At 40.0% G+C, this 24,465-nt stretch overlaps 1 protein-coding gene across 3 annotated transcripts in view; it reads right to left on the minus strand.

The window, feature by feature from the left end:
- Positions 1–24,465, minus strand: part of csmd3b (CUB and Sushi multiple domains 3b) — a 1,935,846-nt gene that overhangs the window by 1,139,645 nt on the left and 771,736 nt on the right. For all 3 annotated transcript variants that reach the window (XM_087986040.1, XM_087986041.1, XM_087986039.1), the window contains exon 4: positions 7,996–8,190. In XM_087986040.1, coding sequence (XP_087842166.1) covers positions 7,996–8,190 — 195 coding nt within the window. The remainder of the gene's footprint in view (positions 1–7,995; positions 8,191–24,465) is intronic.

Raw genomic sequence — 24,465 nt, forward strand, 5'->3', positions numbered from 1 at the left:
TTGTAAGTTTGATGATGACACTAAAATTGAAGAAGAAGATCACCTTAGATTACAATGGGATCTTGTTCAGATGGGCCAATGGGCTGAGAAGTGGCAGATGGAGTTTAATCTGGATAAATATGAGGTGCTGCATTTTGGAAAAACAAATCTTAGCAGGACTTATACACTTAATGGTAAGGTCCTCAGGAGTGTTGTTGAACAAAGAGACCTTGGAGTGCAGGTTCATAGTTCCTTGAAAGTGAAGTCACAGGTAGATAGTATAGTGAGGAAGGCTTTGGTATGCTTTCCTTTATTGGTCAGAGTACTGAGTACAAGAGTTGGGAGGTCATGTTGTAGCTGTACAGGACATTGGTTAGGCCATTGTTGGAATATTGTGTGCAATTCTGGTCTCCATCCTATCGAAAAGATGTTGTGAAACTTGAAAGGGTTCAGAAAAGATTTACAAGGATATTGCCAGGGTTGGAGGATTTGAGCTATAGGGAGAGGCTGAATAGGCTTGGGCTGTTTTTCCTGGAGCGTTGGAGGCTGAGGGGTAACCTTATAGAGATTTCCAAAATTATGAGAGGCATGGATAGGGCAAATAGACAAAGTCTTTTCCCTGGGATGGGGGAGACAAGAAGTAGAGGGCATAGGTTTAGGGTGAGAGGGGAAAGATATAAAAGAGACCTAAGAGGCAACTTTTTCACTCAGAGGGTGGTACATTTATGGAATGAGCTGCCAGAGGATGTGGTGGAGGCTGGTACAATTGCAACATTTAAAAGGCATCTGGATGAATAAAAGAATAGGAAGGGTTTGGAGGGATATGGGCCAGGTGCTGGCAGATGGAACTAGATTGGGTTGGGATATCAGGTCAGCATGGACAAGTTGGACCGAAGGGTCTGTTACCGTGCTGTACATCTCTATGACTCTATGACATGATTGTGGGAGATTTGTTAGATTTGAAGCAGCCATCTTGTCAGATATTAAAAGCCTGGAAACTATTTTGAATCTCATATTCGTGTCCGCTTGCTGAGCTCGTACTTTCCCAGGCTCAGTGAGGTGGTTGGCCTTGCAACTGTACTAATGCCAGATAAATGAATTCTTTCCTGACATGGGAATACTCTTCTTTTACAAGAAAGAATTGTATAGTAACACTTGCTTATCAGTTGCTAACCAACAGTGGCCAGACACTTTGTGACTGAGGCTAGTGACTCATTATACTGCAATTAACAGTTTGCTAGTTGTTAAATGATTGTAACGATATAATTACGCAACCCTCTGTATCATGTCGGAGTGACTTGGAAAGAGTGTGATGGCAATCAGAGAAGTGGCTGACTGTGGAGTCCCACTTCAGTCATCCGGGACTTTATTCTAGTTGAAAAACTGAAGAAACAAACAAAAGAAACAAGCTATCTAGCCTCTCATTCTCCTTCAACCTCACACACTCCCTATGCCCTACCCATGCTGATCCACGTAAACTCATGTCACCCACCCAGTTCTTCCATGTTATAGTGAAATAACGAGCACTGATATTATTAAAGTTTTCATTAGTTTCTCTTTTCCAAATTGGTCAAATTCAAATGATTTGACAGTTTTACAGTTCCAATAATTTGGTTCACTTTTTATACACATTTATATCCACTTCGAAGAATGCCAAAGTGCACTTGCTTTAAGGCAGCCTACCTCATCAAAAGGCATCACTTGTGCCATTTAAAAGGGGAGTCCAACCTATCTCGATGACTGATAAATTGATATTTTTCATGTGAAAATCTAAGCTCAGAAGGTTTGTTTTAAACATCCCATTGATGAAAACTGGAGCTGACTGAAAGCGGCTGCACATTTGCATGTTTAGCGGCATAAGTATGTAAGTTAGCTCACTGAGCTGGAAGACTTGTTTTCAAACATTTTGTCACCATGATTAAGTAACATCATCAGTGAAAGTCTCTGGTGAAGCGCTGGTGGTATGTCCCACCTCTCTATTTATAGATCTTGGTTTCTTAAGGTGGGGTGATGACATTTCCAGTTCTTTTTTCTAGGGAAGGGAGATAGGATCTAAGTCAATGTATTTTTTGATGGACTTCTGGTTAGAATGCCATGCGTCTAAGAATTCTCATGCGTGTCTTAGTTTTGCCTGTCCCAGGATGTGTGTGTTGTCCCAGTCAAAGTGGTGTCCTTCTTTGTGTGAATCTTGAATGTGAAAATTATACTGCAATCTGTTGAAAATGACGTATCAGAATCAGGAGTGGGTCTCCCAAAACTGGTAGCATTTTGACAAAAGCTGGAGACACTTGCTGAGAATTGCAAAAATTTAGGTCACAATTTTGACTAACTTTAATCATGTATTTCTTAGCTGGTGGGGAAAAAAAAAAATGTGAACAGTTTCAATAAGTATGTTGATTGGGTTCACAATTCAGTTTTGCAAACTTTTGCGTCAGCTACTGGCAAACTGTCCATTTAATTAGTACTTCCTGAAACTTCATGAGTCGTGATTTTTATTCTCACATGCAACATATTAATCACCCAATTTAACAATCCATTTCACTTCCGATTTTTTCAGACATTAAATTGGAGCCAATGAAATACAAGTCTTTTTCAAATATGCATACAGGGAAGTGCAAGGCTCAAATGGATACGGACGCAACATTTTTATATACATCCGATTAACAGCACCATCTTCCTTGGCAAATGGAATTATATAAGAATAGGTGTTACATTATTTAATACATAATTTTCCTTGTTAAATGTGCAAAAGCTCAAGCCAGTCAGAATTCAATTATTTTATGAGAATTATGCATGGAGAGGTCAAACAGAGTTTAATTACTCTTTAAATCACCTTCAAAATTTGGTTGAAATACCTCGCTTATTTTAAAATGTGGTGATAACTCAAGTTTTTTTTAATAAATCAAAAATTAAAGCATATTTAGTTTACCATGTTAATCAGATAATTTCTGTGGGAAGAGTTTCTGTTGCTGACTTTTTCTTTGCATAATAAATAATTGGAAGAAGTTTCCATACCAGTTGATCAGCTACAAGAAATATGGTTATAACAGTTATTCTAATAGAGTTAAAAAAAACCAGCAACATGTACTATTTAACATAGCATAGACAAAGAAATGATAACAGAAAAGTAAACATGAATGTATGATAGGAATACAGATGATTAATTGTTTTTTCTACAGAAGCAATTCATACGGTATGTAAAACAGTGCAAGTAATAGGAGCTACAATACATGTATCAGGTTAATGTTGCTGGACAATATTTATTAATTCTTAACTATTTAATAATTAATAATTCAGAAACATGGTCCTGTCTCTGGAGCATATGATTTTAAACCACACTATAACATCTGGTGGAATTTAATTAATTGGTGAATCTGGAATAGAGTGCTAATCTAATTAATAATGATCATGAGACCATTGAAAATTATCCAAAAAATCTATCTTGCTCACTAATGCCATTCAGAAGACACAATCTGCCATTCTTACTTAGTTTTGCATGTTTGCTTTGCTAGACCCCTGATAATATGGTTCTCTCTTAAATGCCCTCTGAAATAGCCTTTGAATTCACTTAATTGTATTACACCAGCTGATCCTCCTTCACATGAGTTCATTGTCCCTTTAATATATTTTGTCTCATGGTAATTATCCAATTCTCTTCTGAGAACCATAATTGAATCCGCCTTTATTGCTCTCTCATCCCTCCCTATCTCTGTGACCACCTCCAGCCCCTATACCCCTCCCTAACTCTGTAACCTCCTCTAGCCCGTCTCCACTTCCCTATCTATTACCTCCTCCAGCCTCTATACCCCTCCCTATCTCTATAATCCCCTCCAGCCCCTACATCCCTCCCTATCTCTATAATCCCCTCCAGCCCCTATATCCCTCCCTATCTCTATAATCCCCTCCAGCCCTTACATCCCTCCCTATCTCTCTAATCTCCTCCAGCCCCTACATTCCTCCCTATCTCTATAATCCCCTCCAGCCCCTACTCCTTCTCTATCTCTATAACCTTCATGCTGGTTATCACTGTATGATCACTGCTCTCCTCCCATTTTGGCGTCAGGACCATCCACTGATTCCCGTCACTCCACCACTGGCTGCTGTTCCTTCAGCTTCCTGTGCACTGAGCTCTTGAAGCCCGCTCCATGAATCCATCTTTTTCTCTCTCTCTTTGTATCTTTCCCTTTCTTGTGGATTCTGTCTCTCTCTGTCAACCGCTATCTCCCTTTCTGTCTCTCTATCTCTTTGTTTTCTCTGTCTCTCTCTGTATCTCTCCCTTTGACCAAGCGTTTGGTTCCTTGTCCCCCTAATATCTCCTGATGTGGCTCTGTGGGGTGACATGGTGGCTCAGCACTGCTGCCTCACAGTGCCCGAGACCCAGGTTCGATTCCAGCCTTGGGCGACTGTCTGTGGGGAGTTTGCACATTCTCCCTGTGTGTGTGGATTTTCTCCGGGTGCACCGGTTTCCTCCTACAGTCCAAAGATGTGTAGGTTAGTGTGGATTGGCCATGGTAAATTGTCCATAGTGTTCGGGGATGTGCAGGTTAGGTGCATTAGTCAGGGATAAATGTAGAGTAGTAGGGTAGGGGGAATCAGTCTGGGTGGGACACCTCTTCAGAGGATTGGTGTGGACATGTTGGGCTGAATGGCCTGCTTCCACACCGTAAGGATTCTATTCGATCCACTTCACAGAAAAAAAGAGTTTTGTAACGTTGCATTTGCTTCTTTTGCAGTTGTCTTCAAATCAGTGCCTTTGCTTCTGCACCCTTCGATCAAGAGGCTTGGTTTCTCTCTCGATACTTTGTCTAGATTCCTGACAATTTTGAACAAATTTTATCTGAACCTTCATTCTCAGAACAACAATATTGATCTGTTTCTGAGGTTTCAAGTCTACCTGTCTCCTTCATAAAACAGAGATTTTATGTGATGTTCTTTATTTGCCAGGGGGATTGATGCTTTGAATTTCAGTGTGGACATGACTTGTTTATAAAGTTTTTTTTTCCCTCTTCTCCTTTCTTTGAACATTTTGTTCTCCTTTGCAAATGTAAGTGTGGGAGAAACTCACCAGGTCTGTCAACATCTGTGGATTAATGTTCTGAATCTATCCTGACTATTTTTCAGAACTGTGCTCTTCTGTTTGCTTCTATTCAATATCTGCCATGCTGCAGGTGAAGGGGGATGGTAAGCATTCCACCCATGCCAGTAAACAAGTGGTGTGATTGCAGCCTATGACCTTGGTCATGTGTAACACCACTCTCAATTGAATGAATTAACTTAAATACTCCTATTTTTGTAATAAGCAGCAGACAAAATAACCAATGTGTCACACAGATGAATTAACATTCCAATTACCATGAAGAAAATCCTGGAAAATACTCCATTTTCATCTCTCCCACTGATAGTAAAAAAAAGGCTGCAGTTATCTACACCTGATTTGGGATCTTTCAGCATAGGCAGCAGCTGAGGAATGTTAGTTGATATTCTCAGAGAATTATCAGTGCATTTTCAATTCCATGGAGAACAATTCAGGCCAATGTAAATTTTCCCAGACTGCTGCAGAGCTTGATGGAACTGTTCCTAAGTGGCTTTGAATGATATTATAATTCAGTTGCATAAACATTAGCCAATGGCAATGTGCTTTATATTAATCAACAAAGTATCCATTTGAAGTTTAAGAAAGATATCAACTATAAGTGTCACAAGATTCGTTAGAATCAATTTATTTATTGGAAGCAGCCAGAGAGGACAATTTTCCTTGAATACCTTCAAGGCTAAAGAAGTGAATACGATAGGGTCCTTGGCTATTTTAGCCCACATTTCACAGAATTCACTGATTTGATAGCGTTGAAGGCAGTAGGAATGGCCAACCAGAGTTTTGTTAAACAGACGATTGTCACCAAAGATGTCTGCTACAAATCATTGAAGAGGCTGCGCAACATCTCGGTAGAGAGGGCTTCAAATGGCCACTTCAGTGACAACCTCATGAGTGAGTAAGTTATTGATAAGCAAGAACTGACCACTTGATAATATTGTTAACCAAATCTTGCTGATTATATTTTTCACAAAAGCAAAAAAAAAGTGAGATGTCATCAAAATATGAAAGTGACAGCACTGCTTAATATTTAATTTCCACTTCAAATGTCTTATTTTGACCTTTTCCTTGCAATTGTTCAATGACAGTAGCTGTTATTACATCCAACTACCGAGAGAGTGCGCTTTCATTTGGTGGTACAGTACAGCAGCAATTATATTTATTTGGCATTTAACTGGTTAAACTTATCAACGTAACATATTTCCACTTAAAGCACAAAGCTCTACTGTGGTCATGCACTCCATGCAATAAATACGAACTGCTTAATCAAACCACTTAAATTAGTTCCTGGGTAGAATGGGCTGGCTATGTAATTACAAAATTGTAATTAAAAATCATGAAATGATTTATTTTTAGTTGTAAAACAATAAGGATTATTAGTGTGACATTAATTCAATGACAGTTTTGCTGACAAACAATTTAATATTGGCTCTGGTTTTGCATTATATTCGAAAAGAGTAAACAAGTATTACAAATGACTAAATTGTGAACACCAAAGAGAAGAGCTGCATTTTTTTTTCCTTTGTTCTGTTTGCCTTTGTTGTTACATGCACAGCGAGACATTGTGTGTTCAAATGATCCATATGATAACATTCAAATACTATTGGATGTTATCAAATGGGTTTCCCTCTATTTAAAATATTAATGAAAGAAGACAAAACATCTTCATTCCATTGAAAGCTTCAGTTATTGTCAGAATAATGGCAATAACCCAAATTTAGCTTAGATTTTGCTGGTCAAAAGTACTACTTGAGCTGATACCACCGATTGGCATGGTTCACTCTGAGATATCAAAGATTCTAATGATAATGCATTTCTTGCTTTCACTATTTTCATGCTCTGGCAACATACTGCAAAAAAACATTAATGACAAGAATTTAGATGCCAGGACTCTGAATGAATTTAAGCAGAAAATAGACAAACTTTTAGTAGTAACAGACTAAAATTTTATGGGGAGTGGACAAGAAATTAGAGTTGAGGCCAAGATGAGATCCACCATGATCATATTAAATGACGGATCAGGCTTAAGAGGCTAAAGTGCATACACTTGCTTTTGGTTCTTAGGTTCTTACGCAAGCAGTTTACGAGGGAAATGTTTTTTTCAGTAGTCTCTCTGCAAACAATGCGATATTCCCTTGAAATAAAAATGCAAAAGCAGGTCAAAAGACTTTCAGCCAAATATCATTTACATATGTAGATAAGTAAATAATTTGATTCTGACATGTCACTGAGAGTCCGCAGTTACACGTGCAAGAACCTTGCAATTAGATTTTGAAAAAAAATCCAGTAATTTCAATATTTCAAGCATTAACATTCTTTTATCTAGTTTGATCACATCGTGTACAGCAGAATATACATTTTCAGAAATTACAGATATTTATTTTAAATAATGAAAATTCATGGTGTTAGTAACCGGTTAAAAGATTTAAACCAAACACTCACAATAAGTGAGGTTTCTGTTTTACAAATGTAGTCAAGTAATGGAACCCACATTCAAACCATATAACAAACAACATTTATGTTTTTGGATTAAATATTTTCAATGTTATTAAATTTCAATTTCTTTATTTCGTTGATTGTTTATGAAGGTTTATCTAAGGTATGGTCCTAAATATAAGTATCACAGTTGATATTCTAATTCGAAGCACTTCACATAAATAAGCACAACATCATCTCAGCAGCAAATTCCAAGTGTAGATTCAAGATTCAAAATCTATATTCAACCAATGTACCCAAAACATGACAAAATATTTCAGTTATGAGGGGTAGATTTACTTCTAAAGAATAGGATATTAATTGAATGTAAGAAAACAAAATAGCATCAATATAATTTCTGACAATAAACAACATCAGAAAATATTGAGTAGTTCTTCAAGATTTGTCAAATAGTAAATTAAAGCATTAATGAAATTAGTTTTACATACCCTTGCAAATAGGAACAGGAAAATCCCATGATGCAGTATTCCCTGAGCTGGCCATGCAGGTGAGTTGAGGGTGTCCATCGAGAATATAACCATGCACACACGAGTATGTGATCTTGTCTCCAACATCAAAGCTTGTGCCATGAACAATGCCTCCGTGTGGTACACCAGGGTTTCCACAAGTACTGCTTTGTAATTCTGTGGAAGGAAAACACACAAAAATGAAAAATGAGCTCACTGTAGGTTCAAAATGATCTATCCATTATGAACATTTGGGCACGCCTTTCTTTGCTGAAAAGTTGGTTCAAACATAATATTAGAAAACCAATTTTGCATTGTCAAGGATTTTTTCCACATTTCTACAGATAATTATACATCCCTGTCTCAATGCTTTGGAAGAGATCATTTCGCTAATCAGAATGATATTCTAAATCAAACAATTTAAATGTTTAAAGTTTCTTTTTCCAATCAGTCTTCCCCACTTTTCCTGCCACTAATGCCAAGTTTGGATTATGAATGAAGATGAGTCAGATGGCAATACTTCACAGCTACTCGATGTAATCACATTATTTCATTGACACCTGAAGTTGGACTGTAGGATCATGAATTGAATTGAAGTGAATTTATTGTGGAGGCACAGTGAAAAACTTTGTCTTGTGAGCAATACGGGCAGATCACACCATTAAATAGCACAGATAAGTAAATAACAGGTAAGCAGCAGCAAAAACAAAAACAAAGATATAGGTGAATGCTAAGAGTTTGAGAGTTCATTCAGTATTCTAACAACAGTAGGGTAAGAACTGGCTAGTGCATGCGGTCAGACTTCTGAACCTTCTCCTCGATGGAAGAGGTTGTAGAAAAGCATTTCCAGGGTGGGATGGATCTTTGAGAATGCTGGCGGCCTTTCCTTGACAGCGGGCCTGGTAGATGGATTCTATAGATGGGAGGTTGGCCTTTGTGATTATCCGGGCCAACCTAACCCTTCTCTGTCACCATTTCCGATCTTGAATGATACAGTTACCAAACATCCAGACAGAATGCTCTTGATGGTGCGCCTATAAATGTTGGCAAGGGTATTCGCTGTCATGCCAAATTTTCTCAGCTGCCTGAGGAAGGAGAGACACTGTTGGGCCTTTGTAACCAGTCTTTCCACATGAAGAGTCCAAAAAAGCTTGTTGATGATGACCACTCCCAGGAGCTTGACATTCTCCACTCGTTCCACCTCTGTGCTGTTAATGTGTCGGGCAGCATGAGTAACATTCCACAAAAAGTCAATAATGAGTATTTGCTTTTACTGGCATTAGGAGCTAGGTTGTTCTCAGTGCACCATTTTTCCAGGTCTTCCACCTCCCATCTATAGTCTGTTTCGTCGCCAACTGAGATTTGACTGACTATGGTGGTGTCATCAGCAAACTTGTAAATGGCATTAGTCTGGTATTTGGTGACGCAGTCATGGGTATACAGTGAGTACAGTAGGGGGCTGAGTATGCACCCCTGGGGGGCTCCAGTGTTGAGTGTTAGTGAGGATGAAATATTGTCCCCAATCTTCACTGATTGTGGCCTGTGGATCAGGAAACTGAGGATCCAGTTGCAGAGAGTGGGGTTTAATCCGAGATCACTAAGTTTAGTAATCAGTCTCGAGGGGATAATTGTGTTGAAGGCTGAACTGTAGTTAATGAGTAGGATTCATATGTACTGTTCTTGGTGTCAAGTTGTTCAAGAGAGGAGTGAAGGACAAGTGATATGGCATCTGACGTGGACCTGTTGGTCTGATAGGCAAATTGGAGTGGGTCAAGAGTAGTGGAGAGGTTGAAGTTGATTAATGCCATGACCAGCATTTCAAAACACTTCATGATCACCGAAGTTCAGGCCACCGGCCGGTAGTCATTGAGACATGCTGCATGAGCCTTCTTAGGCACAGGGATGATGTTGGCCCTCTTGAAACAGGCAGGGACAGTTGCCTGCTGCAGGGAGAGGTTGAAGATGTCCAAGAAGACCTCTGCCAGTTGATCTGTGCATACTCTGAGTGCACGGCCTAATACTCCATCTGGTCCCATCACTTTCCTTGGATTCACACGAAGGAAAATTTATCTGACCTCTGATGCGGTGACTGTTGGGATAGGTTTGTCAGGGCTTGTCGAAATAGGTATTACCTCTCTGCCGAAATTCTGCTCAAAGGGAGCATAGAAGGCGTTGAGATGGTCTGGAAGGATATTTCATCATCTGCTATCTTGTACTGTCTCTTTTTAGAACCTTGATGTCATTTAGTCCTTGCCATAGTTGGTGGGTGTCTATCTGGGTCTCTAGTTTAGATCAACATTGTCTTAAATGCTCTTTGAAGGTCATACATCATTCAAGACATACGGTTCATCATTCTCCATCACTTTCAATGCAAGCAACCTCGCAATAACATGCCTTAGTAATAAACAAACCCTTCGGTCCAACTCGTCCATGCCGACCAGATATCCCAACCTAATTTAGTCCCATTTGCCAGCACTTGGCCCTTTTCCCTCTAAATCCTTCCTATTCATATGCCCATTCAGGTGCCTTTTAAATGTTATAATTGTACCAGCCTTGACCACTTCCTCGAGCAGCTCATTTCATACAAACACAACCATGGTCATGCAAAAGTTGACCTAAAGTCACTTTTACATCTTTCCCCTCTCATCCTCAACCTATGCCCTCAAGTTCTGAACTCCCCCATCCTAGGGAAAAGATCTTATCTGTTTATCCTATCCATGCCCCTCATGATTTTATAAACCTCTATAAGGTCACCTCTCAGGCTCCAATGCTCCAGGGAAGATAGCCCCAGCCTATTCAGCCTCTCCCTATAGCACAAATCCTCCAACCCCGGCAACATCCTTGCAAATCTTTTCTGAACCATTTCAAGTTTCACAACATCCTTCCCATAGGAAGGAGACCAGAATTGCATGCAATATTCCAAAAGTGGCCTATCCAATGTCCTGTACAGCCACAACATGACCTCCCAACTCCTGTACTCAATACTCTGACCAATAAAGGAAAGCTTACCAAACACCTTCTTCACTATTCTATCTACCTGCGACTCCACATTCAAGGAGCTATGAATCTGCACTCCAAGATCCCTTCATTCAGCAACACACCTTACGGCCTCACTATTAAGTGTATAAGTCCTACTATGATTTGCTTTTTCAAAGTGCAGCACCTTACATTTATCTAAATTAAACTCCATCTGCCTCTTCTCAGTCCATTTGCCCATCTGATCAAGATCCCGTTGTACTCTGAAGTAATCTTCTTCGCTGTCCACTACACCTCCAATTTTGGTGTCATTTACAAACTTAATAACTACACCTCCTTTGTTCACACCCAAATCATTTACATAAATGATGGAAAGTACTGGACCCAGCACCGATCCTTGTTGCACTCCGCTGGCCTCCAGTCTGAAAAGCAATCCTCCACCACCCTCTGTCTTCTACCTTTGGGCCTGCTCTGTATCCAAATGGCTAGTTCTCCCTGTATTTCATGAGATCTAACCTTGCTATCCAGTCTGCCATGAGGAAACTTGTCGAATGCCTTACTGAAGTTCATAGAAATCACGTCCACTACTCTGCCCTCAGCAATCCTCATCATTTCTTCTTCAAAAAACTTAATCAAGTTTGTGAGACATGATTTCCGACACACAAAGCCTTGCTGATTATCTCTAATCAGTCCTTGCCTTTCCAAATATATGTAAATCCTGTCCAACAGGATTCCCTCCAACAACTTGCCCACCACCGATATCAGGCTCACTGGCCTATTGTTCCCTGGCATTTCCTTAGCACCTTTCTTAATCAGTGGCACAACGTCAGACAACCTCCAGTCTTCCAGCACCACACCTGTAGCTACTGATAACACAAATATCTTAGCAAGGGGCCCAGAAATCAATTCCCCAGTTTCCCACAGAGTTCTAGGGTACACCTGATCAGATCCTGGGGATTTATCTACTTTTATGCATTTCAAAATATGCAGCACTTCCTCCTCTGTAATATGGACATTTTTCAAGTTGTAACCATTTATTTCCCCACATTCCATATTTTCCATGTCTTTCTTCACAGTAAACGCTGATGCAAAATACTCATTTAGTATCTCCACATCTCCTGTGGCTCCACACATAGGCTGCCTTGCTGATCATTGAGAGGCCCTATTCTACCCCTACTTACCCTCTTGCCATTCATATTTTTATAAAATCTCTTTGGATTCGCCTTAACTCTATTTGCCAAAGCTATCTCATGTTCCCTTTTCGCCTTCCTGATGTCCCCTTAGGTAAACTCCTACTGCCTTTTTATACTCTTCTGAAAATTCACTCAATCTCTCCTGTCTATACCTGACATATGCTTCCTTTTCTTTCTTAACTAAAACCTCAAAGAACAAAGAAAATTTACAGCCCAGGGACAGGCCCTTCGGCCCTCCAAGCCTGAGCTGATCCAAATCCATTGTCTAAACCTGTCACCCAATTCCAAAGCATCTGTATCCCCCTGCTCCCCACCTACTCATGCATCTGTCCAGATGCATTTTAAATGTATTTATCATGCCTGCCTCAACTACCTCTGCTGGCAACGCATTCCAGACACCCACCACCCTCTGTGTAAAGTACTTGCCATGTGTATCCTCCTTAAACTTTTCACCTCTAACCTTGAAAGCGTGATCTCTCATTATTGAATCCCTCACTCTCTATCCACCCTGTCTATACCCTTCATGATTTTGTCGACCTCAATCAGATCCCCCCTCAATTTCCTTTTTTCTAATGAAAACAAACGTAACCTAGTCAACCTCTCCTCATAGCTAGCACCTTCCATATCAGGCAACATCCTCGTAAACCTTCTCTGCACCCTCTCCAAAGTGTCCACATCCTTTTGGTAATGTGGCGACCAAAACTGCACACAGTATTCTAAATGTAGCCGAACCAAAATCGTGTACAATTTTAACATGACCTGCCAGCTCTTATACTCAATACCCCGTCCAGTAAAGGCAAGCATACCATATGGCTTCTTGACCACTCTGTCCACCTGTTCAGCAACCTTCAGGGTACAATGGACCTGCACTCCCAGATCTCTCTGCTCATTAACTTTTCCCAAGGCTCTTCCATTCACTGTATAATTTGCTCTAGAATTAGAATTCCCAAAATGCATGACCTCACGTTTGCGTGGATTGAACTCCGTCACCCACTTCTCCGCCCAACTCTCCAATCTAAATATATTCTCTTGTATTCCTGGATAGTCCCTTATGCTTTCTGCTACTCCACCAATCCTTGTGCCATCTGCAAACTTGCTGATCATACCAACAGTGCCCTTTTCCAGATCATTTATGTATATCACCACCAACAGTGGCCCCAGCACTGATCCCTATGGAACACCACTGGTCACCTTTCTCCATTTCGAGAAAATTCCTTCAACTACTACTCTTCATCTCCTGTTACTCAGCCAGTTCTTTATCCACCAACTAGAGCACTCTGCACACCATGTGACTTCACTTTTTTTTAGTTTACCATGGGGAACCTTATCAAATGCCATGTATATGACATCTACAGCTCTTCCTTCATCTATCACCTTGATCACTTCCTCAAAGAACTCTATTAATTTGGCAAGGCACAATCACCCATGTACAAAACCATGTTGCCTATCTCTGATAATCATAAACCTTCTCTGCACCCTCTCCAAAGTGTCCAATTTGGACGCCTATCAATTTCTCTAGTCATCCAACATTCCCTATACCTACCAAGCTTTCTTTTCACCCTTACAGGAATAAACTTCCTCTGGACTCTCGCTATCTCATTTCTGAAGGCTTCCCATTTTCCAGCCACCCCTTTACCTGCCAACATCTGCCCCCAATCACCTTTTGAAAGTTCTTGCCTAATACCGTCAAAATTGGCCTTCCTCTAATTTAGAACTTCAACTTTTAGATCTGGTCTATCCTTTCCCGTCACTATTTTAAAATTAATAGAATTATAGTCACGGGCCCAAAAGTGCTCCCCCACTGACACCTCAGTCATCTGTCTTGCCTTATTTCCCAAGATTTGCACCTTCTCTGGTAGGTGCATCCACAGACTGAATTAGAATTTTTTCTTGTACACACTTAACAAATTTCTTTCCATCTAAACCTTTAACACTCTGGCAGTCCCAGTCTATATTTGGAAAGTTAAAATCCCTACCATAACCACTCTATTATTCTTACAGATAAATGAAATCTCCTTACAAATATGTTTCTCAATTTCCTGCAGCCTATTAGTGGGTCTATAATGCAATCCCTATAAGGTGATCATCCCTTTCTTATTTCTCAGTTCCACACAAATAACTTTGCTGGATGTATTCCCATGGGTATCTTTCCTAAGTACAGCAGTAATGGTATCCCTTTTCAAAAACACCACTCCCTCTCCTCTCTTGCCCCCAACTACCCCTTTCTATCCTTCCTGTAGCCTTTGTATCCTGGAACATTAAGCTGCCAGTCCTGTGCATCCCTGAGCCATGTTTCTGTAACTGCTATGATATCTCAGTCCCATGTTCCTAATCATGCTCTGAGTTCTCTGCCTTCCCTGTTCGGCCTCTTGCATTGAAATAAATGCAGTTTAATTTATCAGTGCTACCTTGTTCTCTGCTTTCTCTCTGCCTGCTCTGATAGTTTGTCTTGCTCCTTTTCCCAACTGTACCAGCCTCAGATTGATTCTCTTTCTTCACTATCTCCCCGGGTCCCTTCCCCCCACACCTCACTAGTTTCAATCCTCCCAAGCAGCTCTAGCAAATCTCCCTGCCAGGTTATTAGTCCCCTTCCAAATCAGCTGTAATCCATCCTTCCTGTACAGGTCACTTCTACCCCAGAAGAGATTCTAATGATCCAGAAATGTAAATCCTTCTCCCATACACCAGCTCTTCAGTTACGCATTCATCTGCTCTATCCTCCTGTTCTTACGCTCACTAGCTCGTAGCATCGGGAGAACTCCAAATCTTCCTCCCCGCGAGGACCTCCTTTTTAAATTTCTGCCTAACGTTCTATCTTCTCCCTTAATAATCTCATCCTTTTCCCTTCCCATGGTGTTAGTTCCAATGTGTACTATGACCTCGTGCTGATCCCTCTCCCCTTTGAAAGCATTCTGCACCCTCTCCAAGATGTTCTTGATTCTGGCACCAGGGAGTCAACACACTATTTTGATTTTTCACTCATGGCTGCAGAAACTTCTGTCTGTGCCTCTGACTAGAGAGTCCCCTATCACAATCGATCTCAGGCGACTGACTGTGTGGAGTTTGCATGTGCTCCCCGTGTCTGCGTGGGTTTCCTCCGGGTGCTCCGGTTTCCTCCCACCATCCAAAGATGTGCAGGGTCAGGTGAATTGGCCATACTAAATTGCCCGTAGTGTTAGGTAAGGGGTAAATGTAGGGGTATGGGTGGGTTTCCCTTCGGCGGGTCGGTGTGGACTTGTTGGGCCGAAGGGCCTGTTTCCACACTGTAATCTAATCTAAATCTAAATCTAATCTAAATCTAAATCTATTGTATGATTTCAATTCCCAGCCCATATCAGGCAGTGTAGGAACTAGGAATATGTCAGATAGGGCCAGATGGAGTTGCACAGCCAACCTGTTTGCATTCCCGCCCCCAAAATGCACTCACAAACATGTAATATTATCTTTAATATATGTGTGATATCTCTTTAATTTTTGTTTGCACAGCTGCTCATTGTCTGTATTTACCTTGGAACAAGGTTAATGCAATTCTTTCGAAGCAACCATATACAGGATTAGTTTCATGGGAACCTTGCTGCCAAGAAGTCCTACATTTTAGACAACTTAGCATGAAAGCTAACCATCTGAAATTGCTGATTGCAATGGGATGATGTCTATAGCTCTAAATTTAAGATCGTGCTTCTTCCTTGATTTGTCTGAACAGCAGAACTGGCTAAAACTGTCTGTGTCTCACACCATTGGCTTTCTGTGACATCAATGGACCTTTCCATGATGCCACCTGTGCCAACGTCTCCCGGGATAGGTCCATCTCAAGTTCACAATTCTAAATGGGTGATTAAGTGCCTCAATAGTACTAAGCTTGGATGACTGAGTGAAAATGATACCCATGCATTAAATGAGAGGTCAGCAATTTGACAACAATTTGATAGCAGTTTGCACCCTTTCCCCTGCTGAAAATATGTCCAATTCTGGAACCATTAGTCTAGCCCAATATTTCAGAACACATTTTTTTTAGGATCATGCCAAGCCTTAAATGAAGATCAATAGAATTTAATCTCCACATGCATTCTTCCCATTCCACCATTCAAAATTGGCTGAAAGCCACATTTCCTTGCATAGACAACCCTTCAGCGGAACTTCATCCGAAGTAATAGTTAAATGCAAGATATCCTGAGGAAATTATTTTCCATAATGGTTATTAAGTAATAATTTGTAGCTGTTTATTTGCAAATAACAGATATTGTATATTGTTACACTACAAAGGACTCTTGGGAAACAATTACTAGTTGTTAATAATGTATAGAATGATTGTAATACCTTTTTCATAGAACAGGAACCATTTTCAATTTAATTTTAATTTACAAGACTGAACAGTCAATAATTGAATTGAGTGAATAAGCAGTTTATTTTAATTTGTCTGCTATAATGAGTATTTCCAATATGGAAATATTGTATCTTATGGCCTTTTTATTTCTCAGAATTGCTCAGTCTGAGACACTTTGTCAATTTCTATATGTTAATCCATGTAACAAACACACAGATTTTGCAGATTTACATACATGATTTGTATCCTGTAATTAGTGATGTTACTGTACATACATACACATAGCTGATTGACTGTACACTCAGCATTAACTTCATGGCACAGATACAGGAACCTTTGATGCTGCAACTGATGAGTTTGTTGCCTCATGGATCATAGTAATACATAGACTTATCCATGCTGCTAACCCAATGAAAGAAGGTTTATCTGTTTAATTATGGGAAAGATTTCATATGTCCATAAAGAGAATATACATTGGCATTTAATTGGTAGATAACTCCAATGCATAGGAAGTCATACCCATTATAGGTTGTTTGCTCATCTTATGTAAACCGCATTACACAACGCCAGTTTCCTAAATCAATCTCATTTAAGCTGCTGTTATGAACTAGGCCAGACCAGTCAAAACATTCTTAAGCAGGCAGCCCAGACCATAACATTGCAATTTGTTTCGCTAAGTGTACAATGAAAATTATCAGGATTAAGTTAGCAAGGTTGACTGCCAGGTTTAAAATGGACAAAAACTTTATTCACAAAATTGCACAATGAAACACAAAGAACACAACTACGGAACTCAATCTATCCAAACTATACTTAAGTATATTGTTCTGACTACACATAACAGTCCCAATAAGCAAACCTCCTTTAAAACAGAATACAAAAAGGGCCAGATGTTTACAGGTTGATGTTAAAAGGGCAGGAGAGAGAGTTTCTACACAGCTCACTGTTGAACTCCCAACCAGTTCTGGATTGAACTAAACTGCTCAGCTCAGCTAGAGAGCTGACCACTTGCCTTTCTTTATACAGGTCATTTCCAAAACATGACCACTTTATTCAGGGGACTGGCATTGTGTAATGCAGTTTACACAAGATAACAACCTATAATGGGTTTGACTTCCTATGCATTGAAGTTATCCACCAATTAGCTGCCAATGTGTATTCTCTTTATGGACACATGAAATCTTTCCCATAATTAACAGATTGACCTTCTTGCATTGGGTTAGTTTCATTTGTTTATATATTAACAAAAAAGGTTTCTTAATATCCTTTAATCTCTATACCAAACCACACTAATTGGAGCCCGTCCTCGTTTATTAGCACTCTGAAAAAAAATCAATGACAGAATATCTTTGAGCCAAAGAACAGCTTTTATATAAAAAATGGACTAGCTTTGTGACAATGCATAAAAGGATATTTGCACTGGTACCAACTTTGGTATGTAGTATAAATTGTCCATTCCTTGTGGCTATCTCGCTTGTATCTAAGTTAAGGTGTCAGTTTTTTTCTGAAGGCATCTATGCAGTGTCTGAAAAATACTATACCACACATCTGCTAATGGTAATGTTGTGGTCACTCCTGAGATATAGTTGATATGATTTTGAGCCCAAAGATTGAACTTTGAAAGTTTTGTTATTGCTCCTTTGTTGATTATTCTTCACATATTGGTCTGGATCATGTGCTACACTTTAGGTTTCTCTGGGTGCCTGGATTCTAGACACATTTTACTTAAATATCTTTTGTGGACATTGTATATATCATGAATGTTAGATGCTGTCTTGCTGGGTGAAGGGAGATTATTTGAGACAATCGACTAAGGTTGATATTGATAAACACACGAAATCTTAGATAAAGGTAGCTATGAGCATTTTCTCTGAGCATGATGGGGATTGTAACCAATATTAAGGGCATGATAGGATACGTAACTAATTCTGTGGGAATCTAGATCAGCATGTAAGTTGTAAAACATCCAGATTTCACGAAGCTGCCTGCAATCTTAATCTGATGTGGTAACAGATGGGAGGAGGGTGCTAGATCCATAGTGATAATGTTTTACTTGGCTAATGAGAAGATGAAAGGGACATCTTCAGAGCATGCTTTGCTCTGTCTATTCATGGGGATAAGTGAAATAAATGCTGATATAATTAATGACAAGTGAATGATGATGAGAAGGCAACCATTATGAAGAAATGAGAGAATTAAGATTATAATTTGTCTCATTGATTTGTTTTGTTTCGGAGAAAGAGATATGCTGAAATCTGCCAAGAGTGCCTCTAATCATATGCTTGCTAAATAGAAGCTGTAGTAGCAGAATCCAACTGTGTAAACTTTCTCATGGGTGAATCAAATTTTGGATGATTTATGGAGCCTGCTAATGACTGCAATAGTTGTTCTAGAGACAAGCATTTGCAGATACTACTGGCTTGCTGTAATTCCTTTGAACTTGTGTTCTTAAAATTGAGTGTCAATGGTATATATCGTAAGTTTGTCCAGAAATTATTTTCAGAAGGATTTCATGGATGTACAGAAAATGACCAGTTCATTAATTCTTTCAGCACAGTTAGCTTTAATGTAATCACGTTCTTTACCTTTGTGTGGACATCTGCTGACCCATCAGTCATTGTTTCATTTTACTGATATTGGTATGACATGAATTCAAGCCTGTGTACCCTGGAATTGACTCAACATTTCAATTGTTCTTCCAAAATCTGAAAATTTTCAGTCATCATCATTATTAGAAGATTTTATAATCCTTAATTTTTCAGGACCAAAGGTGGGAAGTTTGATAACCTTACTTGTTTGACTGCCTCCTTCTTTGTCAGCTATCTGCTGACAAGAAATTAAAGATAATTATTTATTTTAATATTTGAACCCTCACAAAATAGTAATTGAACAACAGTCCATCTGCTGTCAAGAAATTAAAGACTATTTATGTCTTTAAATAATTGAACCTGTCACAAAAATGTTGATCAATTAATGGTCCATTGCTATTAATTTGCTTTCCATTAAGTTTATGCTTCCTAAATGCCAGTATCAAAACCTGATTTGCAGTACAGTAATTTTTGGTTTTTGTCTTCTCTTCTCTTTTTCCTATCATTAAGTGTTACAGCCCCTGTAAAAGTTGCAGACTTATGCACATAAGTAACAATTGTGGCAAAAAGAGAAACAATATTTTTGCTTTATTTTCACATTATTTTGCACAAAACAAAATGGTGAATTGATTGATATTGTAATACAGCTCATGTCTTTATGTTGTAGAATGTATTTCTTTTTCAGTATTTCTTCTGTATTTGATTCTCGAATTGCTTTCTTAGATTACAGCTATCAAGAGCAACTTTCAAACTGCTTTGTTTTGGAAGGAAAGGGGGGAAAATAATCATTTTCTTGATAGCTTTGTTGCCTTTAGTTAAAGCGGTAACACTTTAGTATTGATTGCAATTGCAATTTCAGTTCTGAAGTAGTCTGGTTGCTGAATGACTGTTTAAGAAAAACATTTTTTTCAGAACTGCTGTCAAACTTTCAGCTATTAACACTAACACTCATTTATCATCACTGCTGCTAACATAATGTGCTTTGTGGTTTTCTATACATTAGCATATGTAACATATAATGAAAGGAATTGAGTTAAGTTAGATATTTTGAGATTTATTTATTCCACAAGGTATTTAGCTTCACTGTACATTTTACAATGTATTTAGATTAGAGTATTTACAGTATAGAAACAGGTCATTTGGCCCAACAAGTCCACCTCAAAGAGTAACCCACCCATTCCCCTACCATATATTTAACCCTGACTAATGCACCTAACATTAAGGGCAATTTAGCATGGGCAATTTAGCATGGCCAATTCACCTAATCTCCACATCTTTGGATTGTAGGAGGAAACTGGAATACCCAGAGGAAACTCACACAGAATGTGCAAACTCCACACAGACAGTCGCCCGAGGCGGGAATCAAACCCGGGTTACTGCCGCTGTGAGGCAATAGCATTACCCACTGACTGACCGGTTTATACAATGGTATAATACTACAAACTGACACAAGTGGTCTCGAATCATATTGATATTACAGTAAAATGACTGACTTACTGAACACACAATATTGACTCCATGATATAGATAAGTTGACTAATGGTGAAGTGGATACCTTTGCACTTGAGCATTGCATGTTGTATCCCCTCATAACTGTCTTGAATGTACAGACCTATCCAGTCTGAAATCTATGTTATAATGCAACATGAATATTTTCAACATCTATTTTTAATTGAATGAGGCAAAGGATTTCATGGTAGGGTAGTGTATGGACACCCAACCCATTAGCAACTCTGTAGAAAAGAATATAAATCAACAGATAGTAAGGGCATGTAAAAAGAATAGCGCAATAATTATGGGTGACTTTAGTCTTCATGCTGATTGGTTTTATCAAGTCTGAAATGAGAAAAAAATTCATAGACTGTATTAGGAATAGCTTTCTTGAGCAATATGTTATGGAGTCAACCAGGGAACAGGCTATCCTGGATCAGGTAATGAAGAGGTTTTAATAAATATCCTCAAAATAAGAGATTCCTGAGCAAATAGTAATCATAACAGAATAGAATTTAATATTCAGTTTGAGACTTAGAAATTTGGTTGGAAATAAAGGGAATTACAATGAAGTGATGAAAGAGCTAGCGAAAGTGAACTGGGCAGGTAGATTAGCAGGAAAGATAGTATGCAAGCAGTGGCAAACATTAAAGGAGGTAATTTTGACTGTCAGCAGAATTATGTCCCAGTAAAGAGGTTATCTTCAAAGAGAGTGATACAAGAACTATGGCTAACCAAGTAAGTTAAGGAGAGTATAAAATTGAAAGAAAAGCACGTAAGGAGGCAAAAGTCAGTGGGAGCCCCCAAGACTGGGATAAATTCATAATCCAGCAAAGGAAGACTAAAATGATGATAAAGAAAGAGAAAATAAAGTATGAGGGCAAACTAACAAAGTTAGCCTACAAACAAAATAAGAATTATTTAAAATATGTATAAAAGAGAGACAGAGGTTAAACTGAACAGACGTTCCTTAGAAAATGAAAATGGGGAGACACGTGGCTCAGAGGTTAGCACTGCTGTCTCACAGTAACAGGGTCCCAGGTTTGATTCCAGCCTCGGGCGACTGTCTGTGTGGAGTTTGCGCATTCTCCCTGTGTCTGCATGGGTTTCCTCCCACAGTCCAAAGATGTGCAGGTCTGGTGAATTGGCCATGCTAAATTGCCCATAATGTAAGGTGCATTAGTCAGAGGGAAATGGGTCTGGGTGGGTTACTCTTCGGAGGGTCGATGTGGACTTGTTGGGCCGAAGGGCCTGTTCCCACACTGTAGGAAATCTAATCTAATCTTATAAGGAACAAGGAAATGGGAGAGGAGTCTAACAGATACTTTACACAAGTCTTTATGGTGGAAGATGCTTCGAACATCCCATTAATACTCTTAAATTCAGGGGAGGAATTAAGTACCATCACCCTCATGTAGAAATGCTATTAGACAAATTAATGGGGCTAAAGGGCGATAAGTCCCCTGGCCCTCATTGCTTGCATCCTGAGATCCTAAAGGAAATAACGACAGAGATAGCAATATATTGATTACAATTTTTGAAAAACCGTTGGAACTGGAGAACTGCCAATGTGACACCCCTATACAAAAAGGGAGGCAGGCAAAATGTGAGTAGTTACAGGCTGGTTGGCCTAGCTTCCATTGTTGGAAAAACGTTGGAATCAATAGACAGCACATTTGGAAAATCATCATCTAATCAAGCAGAGTCAGCAGAGCTTCATGCATGGGAAATCATTTCTAACTTATTTATTAGAGTTTTCTGAGGCATTCTGAACCACACTGAGAAACCAGTAAATGTGCTGTGCTTGGACTTCAAGAAAATATTTGACAAAGCACCTCACAAAAGGTCAAATTAAAAGACCTCATGGTTTTAGAGGTAGTATCTTGGCATGGATAGAGAATTCTGGATCAGTGGTGCTGGAAGAGCACAGCAATTCAGGCAGCATCTGATGAGCAGCAAAATCGACGTTTCGGGCAAAAGCCCTTCATCAGGAATAAAGGCAGAGAGCCTGAAGCGTGGAGAGATAAGCTAGAGAAGAGGGGGGTGGGGAGAAAGCAGCATAGAGTACAATAGGTGAGTGGGGGAGGAGATGAAGGTGATAGGTCAGGGAGGAGAGGGTGGAGTGGATAGGTGGAAAAGGAGCTAGGTGGTCGGACAAGTCTGGACAAGTCAAGGGGACAGTGCGGAGCTGGAAGTTTGAAACTAGGATGACGTGGGGGAAGGGGAAATGAGGAAGCTGTTGAAGTCCACATTGATGCCCTGGGGTTGAAGTGTTCCGAAGCAGAAGATGAGGCGTTCTTCCTCCAGGCTCTGGTGTTGAGGGAGCGGCGGTGAAGGAGATCCAGGACCTCCATGTCCTTGGCAGAGTGGGAGGGGGAGTTGAAATGTTGGGCCACGGGGCGGTTTGGTTGATTATTGCGGGTGTCTCGGAGATGTTCCCTAAAGCGCTCTGCTAGGAGGCACCCAGTCTCTCCAATGTAGAGGTGACCGCATCGGGAGCAACGGATACAATAATTGATATTAGTGGATGTGCAGGTAAAACTTTGATGGATGTGGAAGGCTCCTTTAGGGCCTTGGATAGAGGTGAGGGAGAAGGTGTGGGCACAGGTTTTACAGTTCCTGCAGTGGCAGAGGAAAGTGCCAGGATGGGAGGGTGGGTCGTAGGGGGGGCGTGGACCTGACCAGGTAGTCACGGAGGGAACGGTCTTTGTGGAAGGCGGAAAGGGGTGGGGAGGGAAATATATCCCTGGTGGTGGGGTCTTTTTGGAGGTGGCGGAAATGTCGGCGGATGATTTGGTTTATGCGGAGGTTTGTAGGGTGGAAGGTGAGCGCCAGGGGCGTTCTGTCCTTGTTACGGTTGGAGGGGTGAGGTCTGAGGGCGGAGGTGCGGGATGTGGACGAGATGCGTTGGAGGGCATCTTTAACCACGTGGGAAGGGAAATTGCGGTCTCTAAAGAAGGAGGCCATCTGGTTTGTTCTATGATGGAACTGGTCCTCCTGGGAGCAGATACGGCGGAGGCGGAGGAATTGGGAATACGGGATGGCATTTTTGCAAGAGATAGGGTGGGAAAAGGGATAGAGAATTCACTAATGGGCAGGAAACAATGGATGGGGTTAAGGGATTCTTTTTCAGGTTGGCAACCTGTAACCAATGGGATTCCATAGGGATCAGTGAATGAATGTTTACAATGTACATCAACGAATTGGAGGAAATCAGTGAATGCACTGTAGCCAAATTTTCAGACGATACAATAATAGTGGAAAGGCAAGTTGCAAAATGGATACAAACAGATTACAGGTAAGTATTGAGAGGTTAATTGGACAAAAAGTAAAATGTGGAAAATTAGGAAATTGCTCATTTTGGATGTGAGAACAAAAGAACAGAATATTATTTAAATAGAGAAAAACTGTATAAAGCTGCAACATAAAGGCATTTGGGGGTTTTTGTGCATGAACCACAACGCTAGTACACAGGTGCAGCAGATGATGAACAGGTTGAATGGAATATTGGTTCAAGGAAGGTTAACCAGGATGACCCTTGGTACACGTGTATAAAATGTGGCACTGGAAAATGCACAGCAGGTCAAGCAGCATCACAGGAGCAGGAGAATTGATGTTTTGGCGGGACCCTTCATCAAATGCAGGGATTGTTTTCTGAATAAAAGCTAAACAAATTGGGATTATAATACTGCATTTTAGGAGACGATAGGTGATCTTAATGAAATCTATTAGATTTTTAAGTGGATTAGTCGGAAAATACTGAGAAGATGTTTCTTCTCATATGAGAGTCTAGAACCAGAGAGCTGTCTCAGAATAAAAGGCATCAATTTAAGACTGAGATGAGGAGGAATTTCTTCTCTCTGAAGTTGAGAGTTTCTTG

Source organism: Chiloscyllium plagiosum, unplaced genomic scaffold (genome assembly GCF_037043375.1).
Source record: "Chiloscyllium plagiosum isolate Xiang-an unplaced genomic scaffold, Cpla_swu_hap1 HiC_scaffold_4, whole genome shotgun sequence".
NCBI classification, from domain to species: Eukaryota; Metazoa; Chordata; class Chondrichthyes; order Orectolobiformes; family Hemiscylliidae; genus Chiloscyllium; species Chiloscyllium plagiosum.